This window comes from Leucoraja erinacea, chromosome 35 (genome assembly GCF_028641065.1).
Source record: "Leucoraja erinacea ecotype New England chromosome 35, Leri_hhj_1, whole genome shotgun sequence".
NCBI classification, from domain to species: domain Eukaryota; kingdom Metazoa; phylum Chordata; class Chondrichthyes; order Rajiformes; family Rajidae; genus Leucoraja; species Leucoraja erinaceus.
In genome coordinates, this window is record NC_073411.1 from 3,631,947 (window position 1) to 3,648,162 (window position 16,216).

The following is a 16,216-nucleotide window of genomic DNA, read 5'->3' on the forward strand; positions in this document are numbered from 1 at the left end:
GGACAACGACCCTAAACATACAACCAGAGCTACAATGGAATGGTTTAGATCAAAGCATATTCATGTATTAGAATGGCCCAGTCAAAGTCCAGACCTAAATCCAATTGAGAATCTCTGGCAAGACTTGAAAATTGCTGTTCACAGACGCTCTCCATCCAATCTGACTGAGCTTGAGCTATTTTGCAAAGAAGAATGGACAAAAATTTCAGTCTCTAGATGTGCAAAGCTGGTAGAGACATACCCCAAAAGACTGAAGAAGGGTTTCGGCCCGAAACGTTGCCTATTTCCTTCGCTCCATAGATGCTGCTGCACCCGCTGAGTTTCTCCAGCTTTTTTGTGTACCTTCGATTTTCCAGCATCTGCAGTTCCTTCTTAAACCCCAAAAGACTTGCAGCTGTAATTGCAGCGAAAGGTGGTTCTACAAAGTATTGACTCAGGGGGGCTGAATACTTTTGCACGCCACACTTTTCAGTTTTTTATTTGTAAAAAAAAATTGAAAACCATGTATCATTTTCCTTCCACTTCACAGTTATGCGCCACTTTGTGTTGGTCTATCACATAAAATCCCAATAAAATACATTTATGTTTGTGGTTGTAACGTGACAAAATGTGGAAAAGTTCAAGGGGTATGAAAACTTTTGAAAACTTTTGCAAGCCACTGTAAATGGGTGGATGATCTTTTCGAGGTGGTCAAACTGGAGGATCAAACTGCCGGGATCGAACCCAGTTCTCTGGCGCTGTGAGGCAGCAATTATACCGCTGCTCCACTGTGTCGGCCTGCACAATCTGAGTGCCTGATCATTCACCTGTTCGTATGAAGCTGTAGAAGGGAAGGAACCTGCTGGTGATATCGGGTCGTACCGAGCTACCTCAGCCTGCATCTCCTCTCAATCGTTGTTGGTGGGATCTTTCTGTTCACACATTGACGGCCACGCTTTGCAGTGACACTTCACACTGAATGCATTTAGTGTTTAGTTTCCTGGATGATCTATGGATAAAAAGACTTCACAGACATTGAGGTCCACCTAGTAAAAACCAAAGGGGAGCAAGTTTCATTTAGTGTGGGGATACAGGGCTGAAACAGGCCCTTCGGCCCACTGAGAACTCGCTGTCCAGCGATCTCCGCACATTAACACTATCCTACACACATTAGGGACAATTTACCTACATACCTGCACGTCTTTGGAATGTGGGAGGAAACCGAAGATCTCGGAGAAACCCCACACAGGTCACGGGGAGAACGTACAAACTCCGTGCAGACAGCACCCGTAGTCAGGATCGAACCCGGGTCTCTGGCGCTGTAAGGCAGCAACTCTACTGCTGCGCCACCGTGCCGCCCTTAAAGTCTAAGGTGGAAGGTGTTTTTGCTGGGATTAATTTCTGCAAAATTAATCCTATTAAGTGGTGGCACAATGGCGCAGCGGGTAGAACTGCTGCCTCAAAACCTCAGAGACCTGGGTACCTGTTCCTCACTGATGACCCCGGGTTGAAACGAAGTGCCAAGCTCTCCAGGCCAAATTAGAGAAGAAAGGAATAGGTTTTTAAACAGAGCTTAAACCTCTCAGGGCCTATGTTGTCATTGGGAGATCTTCAATTTGTACTGGGGTGAGTCACAAGCGTTCTCTTGCAGCAAGTGGTGGTATGGTTCATATTGTTTAGTCAACAAAGCTAATGCTGACTTCTTTTATCTTTCAGTTCGTCTCCATGACAGCATATCAGAAGAAGGATACCACTATCTCGTGTTCGACTTGTGAGTACTGATTGGGAAGGGTTTACCAGTGGCGCAGCGGGTGGAGCTGCTGCCGCACAGCACCAGTTTACTTTAGTTTAGTTTATGGTCACCTGTAACGAGTTGCCGTAAAAAGCTTTTTTGTTGCGTGCTAACCCAGTCAGCGGAAAGACTATACATCATTACAACCGAGCTGTCCATGGTGTACAGATACAGGATAAAGGAAATAAGGTTCACTGCAATTTAACATCAAGTAAAGTCTGATTATAGATAGTCCGAGGGTCTCCAATGAGGTAGATACTAGCTCAGGACTACTCTCTAGTTGTTGGTAGGATGGTTCAGTTGCCTGATAACAGCTGGGAAGAAACTGTCCCTGAATCTGGAGGTGTGCGTTTTCACACTTCTGTACCTCTTGCCTGATGGGAGAGGGGAGACGAGGGAGTGACCGGGGTGAGACTGGTCCTTGGTGATGCTGCTGGCCTTGCCGAGGCAGCGTGAGGTGTAGATGGAGTCAATGAAAAGGAGGTTGGTTTGTGTGATGGCCTGGGCTGTGTCCACAATTCACTGCAATTTCTTGCTGTCTTGGACAGAGCTGTTCCCAAACCGTGCCGTGACGCATCCCGATAAAATGCTTCCTGCGGCGCATCTGTAGAGGTTGGTGAGGGCTGTTGGGGACATGCCGAACCTCTTAAGCCTTCTAAGCCTCTTAAGCCTTCTACATGGACTGTCTCCGAGGGACCATTACAACAGTAAAATAGTCAAAACAGTTGGATGGTCTGTGCAACGTGACCATCCAAAGGATGGTCACGTTGCACATACACATCTGCACTTTAGTCTGTTTGAACTGTTTTGACTATTTTACTGTTGAAATGTTCTTTTTACAAACCATGTTCTTGAGGTATCTAAATCTAAATTTTATTACTTATTTAAGTTATGACATCGGATGGAAGCTGCATACCAAATCTCGTTGCACCTATGTGCAATGACAATAAAATATATTATTAAAAGACAGAAGTGATTTTGTTCGGCCCTAATGGCTGCCGTGAACCTCCCTCTGTTGACTTGGGTCCACTTGCAGTGTTCGTAAAGCCAACAGTTTTAAACCTGGGTTTTATGATGGACAGTGATTTTAAATTAGATAAACAAATAGGCGCAGTGGTTAAGTCCAGCTTCTTTCACCTAAGGAAGCTGGCAAAGGTGAAGCCCATTCTCGAGCGGCAGCATTTTGAAACAGTAATTCACGCCTTTATTACATCTCGGCTGGATTACTGTAATGCGCTCTACACTGGAGTCTCACGAGCTTCGTTGGCTCGTCTCCAACCGCCTTTTAACCGGAACTCGAAAGAGGGAGCACATTACGCCAATTTTGGCCTCCCTTCACTGGCTTCCAGTGCACTTTCGAGTTCATTTTAAAATTCTTTTATTTGTTTTTAAATCTTTGAATGGCCTCGCCCCGCCTTACCTCTCTGAGCTGCTCCACCTATATGCTCCTACCCGGTGCCTCAGGTCAGCGGATCAGCTGCTCCTTGAGGTACCAAGGTCTAAGCGGAAGCTCAGAGGGGATAGAGCCTTTTCTGTTGCTGCACCGGCACTCTGGAACACCTTGCCGCTGTAGATCAGACAGGCCCCTTCACTGTCCATCTTTAAATCCTCCCTAAAAACTCACTTTTATTCACTGGCTTTCGACACTGGCCGAGACATTGTTCCTGTTTTAGTGCTTTTAATGTCTTTTAATTTTTTACTGTTTTTATAGTCTTGTCGTCTTAATGGTTTTAATAGTTTGTGATAACTTTTTGTTGATTTCCCTTGTACAGCACTTTGTGGTAACTGATGTTGCCTAAAAGTGCTTTATAAATAAAGTTATTATTATTATTATTATTATTAAGGAAGTAGAGGATTTGGTGTGCTTTCTTGGTCATTGTTTAGTTTAGAGATACAGTGCGAAAACAGGCCCTTTGGCCCACCAGGTCCGTACCAACCAGCAATTGCCGCATATTAACGCTATCCTACACACATTAGGGACAATTTTTTTTTACATTTACCAAGCCACTTAACCTACAAACCTGTACGTCTTTGAAGTGTACCATATAACCATATAACAATTACAGCACGGAAACAGGCCATCTCGGCCATACAAGTCCGTGCCGACACAACTTTTTTTCCCTTAGTCCCACCTGCCTGCACTCATACCATAACCCTCCATTCCCTTCTCATCCATATGCCTATCCAATTTATTTTTAAATGATACCAACGAACCTGCCTCCACCACTTCCACTGGAAGCTCATTCCACACCGCCACCACTCTCTGAGTAAAGAAGATCCCCCTCATGTTACCCCTAAACTTCTGTCCCTTCATTCTGAAGTCATGTCCTCTTGTTTGAATCTTCCCTATTCTCAAAGGGAAAACTTTGTACGTCTGTTTAGTTTAGAAATTGTAAATTGTCCCCAGTGTGTGTGGGATGGTGTTAGTGAAACGGGGATCACTGGTCGGCGTGGACTCGGTGGGCCGAAGGGCTGGTTTCTGCGCTGTATAGCAAAAGGATTTGAGTATATATCATAGTATATGTCATAGCAAAAGCAAAGTATCATAGCAAAAGGATTTGAGTATAGGAGCAGGGAGGTTCTACTGCAGTTGTACAGGGTCTTGGTGAGACCACACCTGGAGTATTGCGTACAGTTTTGGTCTCTTAATCTGAGGAAGGACATTCTTGCCATAGAGGGAGTACAGAGAAGGTTCACCAGACTGATTCCTGGGATGTCAGGACTTTCATATGAAGAAAGACTGGATAGACTCGGTTTGTACTCGCTAGAATTTAGAAGATTGAGGGGGGATCTTATAGAAACTTACAAAATTCTTAAGGGGTTGGACAGGCTAGATGTAGGAAGATTGTTCCCGATGTTGGGGAAGTCCAGAACAAGGGGTCACAGTTTAACGAAATCTTTTAGGACCGAGATGAGGAAAATATTTTTCACACAGAGAGTGGTGAATCTCTGGAATTCTCTGCCACAGAAGGTAGTTGAGGCCAGTTCATTGGCTATATTTAAGAGGGAGTTAGATGTGGCCCTTGTGGCTAAGGGGATGAGGGGGTATGGAGAGAAGGCAGGTACAAGATACTGAGTTGGATGATCAGCCATGATCATATTGAATGGCGGTGCAGGCTCGAAGGGCCGAATGGCCTACTCCTGCACCTGTTTTCTATGTTTCTATGTATCTTTAAACTAAACTAATAAAAAAATGCAAACTGAGAACATCTAAACTAAGCCAAACAATCTGCTGGTGGGTGGGATAGCCCAGAGGTGAGTGGGTGGAAATATGAAGTATCTTGCACTGAATTAGCATATTCGTGCTGAAGTTTAGGACCATATGTTGGAATTGTTCATACGCTGACATAATTGCACGCACATCCTGTGAATTCAGTCCTATTTTTGCTCAAGCTGCATTGGACTTGACAGCATCATGAATAAAGCAATTGAAGTAACATTTACATTTTGAGGACAGACACAAAAAGCTGCAGTACCTCAGCGGGACAGGCAGCATCTCTGGAGAGAAGGAATGGGTGACGTTTCCGCTCGAGACCCTTCTTCAGACAGGGGAGAGTGGAAAACCTGAGGTATGAAAGGTTACAAACAGATTGGAGCTGGCACTGCTGGCCAAGGAGCCCACAATGGTCCATTGTTGGCTGTGGCGGCGATAATAAGGGAAGGGGATCCGAACAGTGGAACTAGCAGGAGGGCTAGAGTGGGGGGGAGGGATGGAGAGAGAGGGAATGTAAGTGTTACTTGAAATGAGAGAAATCAATATACATAGCCCTGGGCTGTAAGCTGCCCTACATTATGAATCAGTTTAGTTTAGAGATACAGCACATAAACACGCTCTTTGTTCCATTGTGTCCACGCTGACCAGCGATCCCTGCACACTAACACTATCCTACACACACTAGGAACAATTTACAATCATAGCAAGCCAATTAACCTGTAAACGTGGGAGGAAACCGGAGCACCCGGAGAAAACCCACGCAGGTCACAGGGAGAACGTACAAACTCCGTACAGACAACAGCTGCAGTCAGGAATGAACCTGCATCTCTGGTGCTGTGAGGCGGCAACTCTAGCCCTGCGCCACCGTGCCAGCTCTTGTAACTGGGTCTGAAGGGATTGTGTTTTTCACATGGAGTATAGGAGGCTGATTGTAGTGTTATAGTGAATATGTATATCAAATCAGGAGGAGCATAGATAAGGTGAACAGTCAAGTCTTTTGCTCAGGATTGGATATTTTGTAGTTAGGATAGAAGCATGGAACTGCGGATGTTGGTTTCGGCAGAAGGACACAGAGTGTTGGAGTAACTCAGCGAGTCATGCAGCTTCCCCACTGAGTTACCCCAGCGCTTTGCCTCCTTTTGAGTTTAAAACTAAAGTAGGGCGGCTCAGTGATGCAGCAGGTAGAGCTGCTGCCTCACAGTGCCAGAGGCGCGAGTTCCATCCTGACCTCAGCTCGCTGTCTGTGTGGAGTTTGCACGTTCTCGGTGCGACCGCGAGGGTTTCCTCCAGGTGCTCAGGTTTCCTTCCGCATCACAAAGACGTGCTGGTTTGTAGGTTAATAGGCCCCGGCAATTGTGCATTGAATGTGCGGGGACTGACTTTGCCAGAGATGGTGGTGCAGGCAGATAGGGTGGTGCTGTTTAACTTCCTCTCTAACAGGCACAAGGAAGTGATGGGAATAGAGGGGTATGGATCATGTACAGGCAGATGGAATCACTTTAACTGGCATCATGTTCGGCACAGACGTTGTGGGCTGAATGGCCCGTTCATGTGCTGTACTGTTCTATGTTCTATGTTTAGAAGCTGAATACATGGGCCTTCTTTCCCTGGAGAGTAGGATGTTGAGACGTGATCTAAGAGGAGTATATATGAGGGGCATGGATGGACCATGACATCTGGGAGCCTAATTAGGCCTTTCGGCCCATCGCGTCTGCTCTGCCGACAAGGTGGTGGTGTTCCCAGCAAGCAGCGCGCCCGGGGTAATCCCGGTAATTGTGGCCAAGCCCTCCAGCGGGCACCGGCTCGGGCAGTGTACCCACTCAGCTGGGGCAACCAGGCCACCGATGTGGACGATACTGGGCCCTGAGAGCGAGGAGGGACCCTACATTATGAATCAGCACCTGCCGATAGCGGGGGGGCCATTAGAGGGCGCGGAGGGCCATCAGAGAGTGGGTGGGACCGTCACAAAGTGAGGAGAGCCTTCAGAAAGCGAGGAGAGAGCGGGGGCTGTCGATAGAACTCTTTAGTGAACCTTTTTGACTTTGTCGGTGCCAAACGGTGGAAGTTTCTGACAAAGCACACGCTACTCTAGCTGCTGTGAAGGACATTTCAATGTTGGATGTGCGTGCGTGCATCGTGCGTGCGGTTGGGGGTCACCGATCCAAGATAGATTTGTCACGGGAGGCGATGTTATTTTAACATTGTTCATTTGCGCACAAGAGCAGTGATGGCAATGCTGTGTCGGCACTGTCTGGCCCTGATTACTAAAAATAAAGAAGAACAAAATTGCACGCACTATCACAATGTTTAAAACACCTTTGGACAGGTACACAGATAAGATAGTTTCAGAGCAATGTGGGCCAATTGCAGGCAGGTGGGACTTGATAGAACAGCACAGTCTTTTACCCAGAGTAGTTCAGTTTGCTGACCATCGATTCCTGCACACTAACACTATCCACCTACACACTAGGGACAATTTACAATTATACCAAGCCAAGTAGCCTACAAACCTGTACGTCTTTGTAGTGTGGGAGGAAACTGGAGCACATGGAGAAAACCCACGCAGGTCACGGGGAGAACGTACAAACAGACAGCACCCGTAGTCTGGATCGAACCCGGGTCTCTGATGCTGTAAAGCAGCAACTCTACCGCTGCACCACCTAATATAGAATTAGTGTGTGGGCAAAAGGTTCAGCATGGACGTTGTGGGCTGAAGGGCCTGTATCTGAGCTGTATAATTCAACAATGATGGGTCTACGCCTCTCAGGTACAGGAACCATAGATGCTGCTGCACCCGCTGAGTTTCTCCAGCACTTTTGTTTACCTTCGATTTTCCGGCATCTGCAGTTCCTTCTTAAACCCTTCCAGAATGATTGGAGAATCATGCATCCAGTGAGTAAGTAAAGAAACACAAGTTCAGACGTTAGTCAGTCTGAAGAGATAAATCCCAAGGACCAGTCAGTCTGCAGCACAGAACTTCACAGGAGGTGGCTGCACTTGACCCGAAACCTCACCCATCCATGGTCTCCACAGATGCTGCCTGACCCACTGACTTACTACAACTGTGTATATCTTTAGACCAGGTTTAGGTTTATTATTGTCACTAGATAGAGTGCATGTGGAGAGGATGTTTCCACTAGTGGGAGAGTCTAGGACCAGAGGGGGCAGCCTCCGAATAAAAGTACGCACCTTTAGAATGGAGATGAGTGGGAACATCTTTAGACAGAGGATGGTGAATCTGTGAAATTCATTGCTGCAGACAGCGGTGGAGGCCAAGTCATTGGGTATTTTTTTAAAGGGGAAAAAGTTCCTGATTGGTAAAGGTGTAAAAGGTTACAGGAGAATGGGGTTGAGAGGGAAATGTAGATCAGCCATGATCGAATGGCGGAACAGACTCGATGAGCTGAATAGGCCAATTCTGCTCCGATGACTTATGGCTTATGGTCATGTGTACTGAGGTACAGTGAAAAGCTTTGCTTTGCCTGCTATCCAAAACAAATCGGATAAACCTATACATAAATAGGGAGAGATACAGAGTGCAGAATATAGTTCTCAGCTTTGTAGCACACTAGTTCCAGAGACAAAGTCCAATGTCCGCAATGGGGTAGAGGTGAATCGGACAGTAGCCCAGCTTATGGAAGGACCGTTCAGAAACCTGATAACGGAGGGGAAGAAGCTGTTCCTCAGTCTGGTGGTGCTGGCTTTCATTGTCTCTCCGAACATGGTGCTGACGTTACCTTTACTGTGTCGGACTTTTGTCCCATGATGCTTCTCTAGTATGTTAGGTCTTTAGGCTAAACATATGACAAACTTGACTAATTGTCTTAGACATCCCACCATCGGTAGTCATGGAAACGGTGTGGTTAACTGCGTGGTTACTGGCCTCTGCTGTGAAGACTGAACCCCGATGGAAAACAGTCCATGTGACTCCCTTGTTCAAGAAGAGAGGAAGGCACAGCGCGGGGAGCTATGGGACAGTAAAGGGCCTGTCCCACTTACGCAATTTTTTTCCAGCGACTTGCCAACAACCGTCATAGTCGGAGCAGGTCGCCGAATCTTTCAACATGTTGAAAATCCAGGGGCGACCAGAAAAAGGTACGACTCTTTGGGCGACTACTCACGGCCAGACAGGCGTCACCCTGTGACACCCCCGCGACAGGCTAGATGCCGGAAAAATGTTCCCCATGCTGGGGGAGTCCAGAACCAGGGGGCACTGTTTAAGAATAAGGGGTAGGCCATTTGGGACTGAGATTAGGAAAAACTTTTTCACCCAGATAGTTGAGAATCTGTAGAATTCTCTGCCACAGAAGGCAGTGGAGGCCAATTCACTGGATGTTTTCAAGAGAGAGTTAGATATAGCTCTGAGGGCTAAAGGAATCACGGGATATGGGGAGAAAGGGGAGGAATGGGGTATTGATTTTGGATGATCAGCCATGATCATATTGAATGGCGATGCTGGCTTGACGGGCCGAATGGCCTACTCTTGCTGCCTATCCCTTTGAGTTACTCCAGCTTTTTGTGATATCATCTATTTTGTATGTCTTCTAAGTCAACGTGGCTTTATGAAAAGTTAATTTCCTTGAATTCATTGAAGATGTGGCAGGGAGAGTTGACAAAGTTGACTAAATCTCCTCCTCATCTCCTTTCTAAAGGAACGTCCCTTAAAGGGGCGGTCCCACTGCGGCAACCTATTTGGCGAGTTTAGAAGAGTTCAGGAGAGTTTGAAAAAGTGTCATGTTGAAGACCTCATATGTTGAAGACTAGCTTCGACTAACTTCGGGAAAATTGGACGCCGAATAGTGGGGAGTGAAGACGGGCTCCTTCGATCTCCTTCGACCTCCCATCGACTATGATGAAGACTATCTACGACTGCCTTCGACTACCCTCGATTACCTACGACTAACATGCCGACCTACTACGACCTACTACAACTAAACCTACGAGTAAAAAAAGTATCGATTTTTTCCATTGCGATCTTTTATTACTCGCGGGCATTTTTCAGCATGTTGAAAAATACGCCGCGACCTAGCTGAGGCCTCGAGTACACGGGGACTACTCTCGAGCATGAAGGAGAGTTATGAAGACCTCCTAGGACCTCGTGTCGACCATGCTGCGAGTATGCGTCGAGGGCAAACTCATCTGATTAGGTCGTCGCAGTGCGACAGCCCCTAATCCTGAGGCCGTGCCCTCTGGTCCTAGACTCTCCCACTTCTGGAAACATCCTCTCCACATCCACTCGATCGAGTGACAATAATAAGCCTTAACCTAATGTACATTTACGAAGTGTTTAGATTGCACGGCACAGCTTCCTGTAGATGGAATGTATTTAGATTTCCAAAATGGCATTTGACATAAGAAACTGGTGCATAAATGAAGAAACCAGAGGAAATGTGTTAGCATGGAATGAAAATGACAGTTCCATAGAAAATAGAGTTACAATAAATAGGTCTGTGGGGAGGATTAATGGGCCTGTCCCACTTACGCAACTTTTTCGGCGACTGCCGGCACCCGTCATAAGTCGTTACAGGTCGCCAAAAATTTTGAACATGGTGAAAATCCAGCGGCGACCAGAACAAGGTACATCTCTTTGGGCGACTACTCATATCGCCAGGATGTCGTCTGTTTATTCGTGAGTTGTCTCCTCAGTCGCCCGAAGAGTCGTAGTGTCTTTCTGGTCACCGCTGAATTTTCAGCATGTTAAAAATGTTCGCCGACCTGCATCGACCTATGACGGATGCCGGCAATCGCCGAAAAAGTTGCGTAAGTGGGACAGGCCCATCAGTCTAAGGCTTACATTTAAGTTTATTATTGGATCTATGCTCGAATGTATAAATCCCTAGCTTGCCCAACGTCTCCCTACCGCTCAGGCCCTCCAGTCCTGGCAACATCCTCTTATATCTTCTCTGCAGTCTTTCCAGCTTGACAACATCTCTCCATTGAAGATAGACACAAAAAGCTGGAGTAGCTCAGCGCGCCAGACAGCATCTCCAGAGAAAAAGAATAGGTGACCTTTCTCAACATCTTTTCATTAGCAGGGTGACCAAAACTGACCACAATACTCCACAGAGTCCAGACCCGCTGAGTTCTTCCATTGGTTTTTATCTCAACATTCCAGCATCTGCATTCCCTTGTTTTACCATGTACGTGTTCTGTTAGAGATCCAGCTAGCAGTTTGTGGTGTGGTGTGGTGCTCTTCAGGAGTGAATGGATATAATTTTGCCAGTAACTGCCAGTCAGTCTGCTCACAGACACAATTCCCGATTAGGAGGTGATTGTGTCTTGTTAATATTGCACGACACCTGACTTGTAGGCTCACAAGTGAAGCTGCTTAATTTTAGTGCATTTTGCTGTGTCTCCTCATCTGTCTGAGCAATTCTTTGCTGTTGCAAATCAGGAGCATTCATTCTGACAGCATCTGCACTGCAGCAGTGTGTCTGGGCTCTGCAGTGTCTCTCGCAGCCTTGAGCATGGGCTGGCCTCACACCCACCACCTGCCCCCCCCCCCCCCCCCACTGCCCCCCCCCCCCCACACTTCACAATCTCTCCCCCACCCACACTGCACAATCTGCCCCCCCACCCACACTGCACACTGCCCCCCCAACCACAGAGGTTTGCCCCATTGGCTGGGATTTAACAATCTGCCCCCCCCCCCACCCTGCGCAATCTCCCCCCCCCACCCCCCCCCCCTGTCCCCACTGCATCTCAGCCCCCCTCTGCCCCTGCCAGGAGGTCTCCCTCCCTCCGTCTCCCTCCCATCTCTACCGCCTCCCACTCCCTCTGCCTCCGCCATCCCCCTGCTGTCCCCTCCCTCCCTCCCTCCCTCTCTCTCTCTCTCTCTCTATCTCTGTCTCTCATTCCCTCTCTCCCTCTCTCTCTCTCTCTCTCTCTCTCCCTCCCTCTCTCCCTCTCTCTCCCTCTCTTCCTCTCTCTATCTCCCTCCCTCTCTCCCTCTCTCACTCCCTCTCTCTCCCTCTCCCTCCCTCCCTCCCTCTGCCCCTCCCTCTCCCTCTCCCTCCCTCCCCTCTCCCTCTCACTCCCTCCCTCCCTCCTTCTGCCTGTTGTCCTTCCTTCCTCTTTTGCTCTTTCACATCGCTAGATACATTTTGCTGGCAGATTTCCCCGCCTGCCTGCATCGTGTGAGCGGCTGCTGTGTGGAATAGCCTGTGTTAATGCTGCTGTCTGTGCTCTTGAACTGCTCACCTCTCCCCACACCTCCATTAAGTGGGCTGGTGTCAACGTTTGCTCAAAGCTCTCATGTGAAGTGCTCATTGGAATGCATTACCGCAGTATACCTGCCAAATAAATGTAAGGGAAGCGTTTAGTTTAGTTTAGTTTTAGTTTAGGGATACAGAGCGGAAACAGGCCTTTCGGCCCACCGAGTCCGCACCGACCAGCGATCCCCGCACACTAACACTATCCAACACACACTAAGTGCAGTTTACAATTATACCAAGCCAATTAACCTACAAAACCTGCACATAGATGGTAGATCTCTGAGAAACCTATACGGGTCACAGGGAGAACATACAAACTCCGTACAGAAAGCACCCATAGTCAGGATCGAATCCGGGTCTCTGAGGCAGCAGCTCTACAGCTGCATCACCGTGCCACCGATGTAGTTGACTAGATGGTGTTAATATGTAGAATGCAGTACGGCAAGAGCTGCCTGTGTGTGTGTGTGTGTGTGTTTGCGTGTGTGTTTGCGTGTGAGAGTGTGTGTGTGTGTGTGTGTGTGTGTGTGTGTGTGCGGGTGTGTTTGCGTGTGTGTGTGTGCTAGCGTGTGTGTGTGTGTGTGTGCACTTGTGTGTTTTCTCTGTGTGCGCGTGCGCGTGTGTGTGTGTGTGTGTGTCCATCTGTACATGCGTGTGTGTGTCTGTGTTTGTGTATGTGTATCTGTGCGCGTGTGTGCGTGTGTGCGCGTATGCATACTTGCGTTTGTGTGTCCGTGTGTGTCTCTGTGTGTGCGTGCATGTGTTTCTGTGTGTGTGTGTGTATCTGTGCGTGCGTGTGTGTGTCTCCGTGTGCGTGAGTGTGTGCATGTGTCTGTGTGTGTGTGCAGTTTGTCAGTCCCCTCACTCCACACAAACTCAACACCAACACAACCCCAGCAATAAGTCTGTGTCGAGACGATCACTGCAAAGCCGGGCAGCTGCAGAGTAGCTCAACCCCAGATGGACCGCGTTTTTGAGTCATGGTTCCTGTAAAGAGCTAGAAACAGAAACATAGAAAATAGGTGCAGGAGTAGGCCATTCGGCCCTTCGAACCAGCGCCGCCATTCAATATGATCATGGCTGATCATCCAAAATCAATAGGGGATCATCCAAAATCAATATCCTGTCCATGCTTTTTCCCTATATCCCTTGATTCCTTTAGCCCTAAGAGCTAAATCTAACTCTCTCTTGAAAACATCCAATGAATTGGCCTCCACTGTCTTCTGTGGCAGAGAATTCCACAGATTCCCAACTCTCTGGGTGAAATATTTTGTCCTCATCTCAGTCCTAAATGGCCGACCCCTTATTCTTAACCTGTGACCCCTAGTTCGGAACTCCCCTAACATGGGGAACATTTTTCCTGTATCTAGCCTGTCCAATCCTTGAATTTTATATGTTTCTATATGATCCTCTTTCATCCTCAATTCCAGTGAATACAAGCCCAGTCGACCCATTCTTTCATCATGTTGTAACAATCTCAGCAGAGATGCATCATCTCCCTGGCAGACCTTGGCAGGAATCCCGAGCGCGGTGCTTGCCCTCCACTTTATTATATATCCTTCCGCCTCCTCCCCCATTCAATGCAGGTTGATTCCTAAGTTAAATCTGAAAACTTATCGAGGTTCATAGAGTAGCAGTTTAGGACAGTACGGTGGTGCAGCGGTAGAGCAACTGCCTTAAGGGCCTGTCCCACGAGCAAGCGACTGCAAGCAGCAAGCACGACCTAACGTGGTCGCTTGAGCCGTACGGCCTCGCGGAGCCGGTCCCACTTCGATCGCCGGAGCCGTATGGAGTTGTGCGGAGCTGGTCCCGACATCGCGCGGGGCTCCGAAAAACTGAGCGTGTTCAAAAATTCCGCGCGGCCGTGCGCAGCGTCTTGACGCCGTACGTACGTCACGCACGAACTTCCCGCGGACTTCGCTCGAACTTCACGTCACTCACTCGATCTCCGCGCGGCCCCCACTTCCGGTTTGCTCGCGCTCGCCACATGCAGGTCGCATGCTCATGGGACAGGCCCTTTACAGCGCCAGAGACCCAGGTTCGATCCTGACTATGGGTGCTGTCTGTACGGAGTTTGTACTTTCTCCCCGTGACCTGCATGGGTTTCCTCCGAGATCTCCGGTTTTATCGCACACTCCAAAGACGTACAGGTTTGTAGGGTCACTGGCTTGGTATGATTGTAAACTTTTCCCGAGTGTGTGTAGGATTGTGTTAATGTGTGGGGATCGCTGGTCGGCGCGGACTCGGTGGGCCGAAGGGCCTGTTTCCATGCTGTATCCCTAAACTAAACTAAACTAAACTAAGCTAGAGCCATATAGCGTGGAAACAGACCCATCGGCCCAAATTGCCCACACGGACCAACATGTCCCATCGCCACCACCTGGCTGCGTTTGGCCCTCTAAACCTGTCCTATCCATGTATCTGTCTAATTGTTTCTTAAACATTGCTGAAGGCATGACGTAACATAGAGGGGGCGGCTACATCAGTGAAGAGAGGAGAGCTGAGAGGTGATCTATATGGAGGTATAAAATCATGAGAGGAATAGATAGTCTTTTACCCAGGGTAGGGGAATTAACAACCAGGGGGATATAGGTTTAAGATGAGAGGGGAAAGATTGAATAGGATTCTGAGGGGCAGCTTTTTCACACATACGGTGGTTGGTATAAGGAGCAAGCTGCCAGAGGAGGTGATTGTGGCAGGTTTAAAAGACACTTGAACAGATACATGGATAGGAAAGGATTCGAGGGATGCAGGCCAAACGCGGGCAAATGGGACTAGCTTAGATGGGGCATGTTGGCCGGCATGGATGAGTTGGGCCGAATGGCCTTTTTCCATGCTGTATGAGAGGTTAACCTATGGTCATCAATATGAAATGCTAGCTCTGTTCCACTCTGTTCCTCTCTACTGAAGCTGCACGTTTAATGATTGTTTCCAGTACTTCCAGTTTATAGCATTGGGACATTTGGACGAGGCCATTCTGCCCAGCAGGTCTGCTGTACTATGTAATAAGAGCTTGGCTGCTTCAGGCAATGCAAATCAGTTGTGTGGAGAGATTGTAATTGATGTCAGGAGTTCCGAAAGCAGGGAGGTGTCTGTTTTGTGATCAAACCATTACAAAGTATTAGGTGAACCACAAAGCCTTTATTAAAACCTATGCAGAGAGAATAATATATACTTGTGCACTCGTTGCAACAGGCTGCTGAGCTAAGGGACCAGCAGGCTGTTATAAGTATCTGCAGTCCTACTCAAATCCTGGACTGGACTACATGGTGGAATGTGTATCATGTGTATATGTGGTGAAGGCTATATTGACAGAGATTAATATGGTTGATCTACAGTGTCCTCATTCAAAGCAGACAAAATGGAGGAAAATATATAGTGTGTATTCACAGAGTCTTTTCCCCAGCTTAGGGGAAGCAAAAACTAGAAGCCACGGGCTTAAGGTGAGAGGGGAAAGATTGAATGGAGACTCAAGAGACTGCAGATGCTGACATCCTGAGCAAAACACAAAGTGCTGACGGAACTCAACGGGTCAGGCAGCATCTGTGGAGGGAATAGACAGGCGATGTTTCGGGTCAGGTTCCTTCTTCAGACTTGGAGGATTTAATGGGAATGTTGAAGGGTGACTTTTTCACTCAGATGGTAGCGGTGAGTAATGTAGCAAGCAGCCAGAGGAAGTCATTGAGGGAGGTACAATTATGACAATTAGTTTAGTTCAGAGATACAGCACGGAAACAGGCCCTTCGGCCCACCGAGTCCATGCTGACCATTGATCGCCTGCTCACACTAGTTCCACTTTTGCATCTACTCCCTACACACTAGGGGCAATCTACAAATTTGCACGTATTTTGGACGTGGGAAGAAACCAAAGCACCTGGAGGAAACCCACGTGGTCACAGGGGACGCGTGCAAATTCCACACAGACAGCACCTGAGGACATGATTGATCCCGGGTCTCTGGCGCTGTGAGGCAGCAGCTCCACCCGCTGCACCACCGAGCCAGGATGCGACTGGGGGTTGG

At 48.0% G+C, this 16,216-nt stretch overlaps 1 protein-coding gene across 50 annotated transcripts in view; it reads left to right on the forward strand.

The window, feature by feature from the left end:
• Positions 1–16,216, forward strand: part of LOC129713199 (calcium/calmodulin-dependent protein kinase type II subunit beta) — a 264,536-nt gene that overhangs the window by 96,192 nt on the left and 152,128 nt on the right. For all 50 annotated transcript variants that reach the window (XM_055662057.1, XM_055662062.1, XM_055662074.1 and 47 more), the window contains exon 4: positions 1,696–1,750. In XM_055662057.1, coding sequence (XP_055518032.1) covers positions 1,696–1,750 — 55 coding nt within the window. The remainder of the gene's footprint in view (positions 1–1,695; positions 1,751–16,216) is intronic.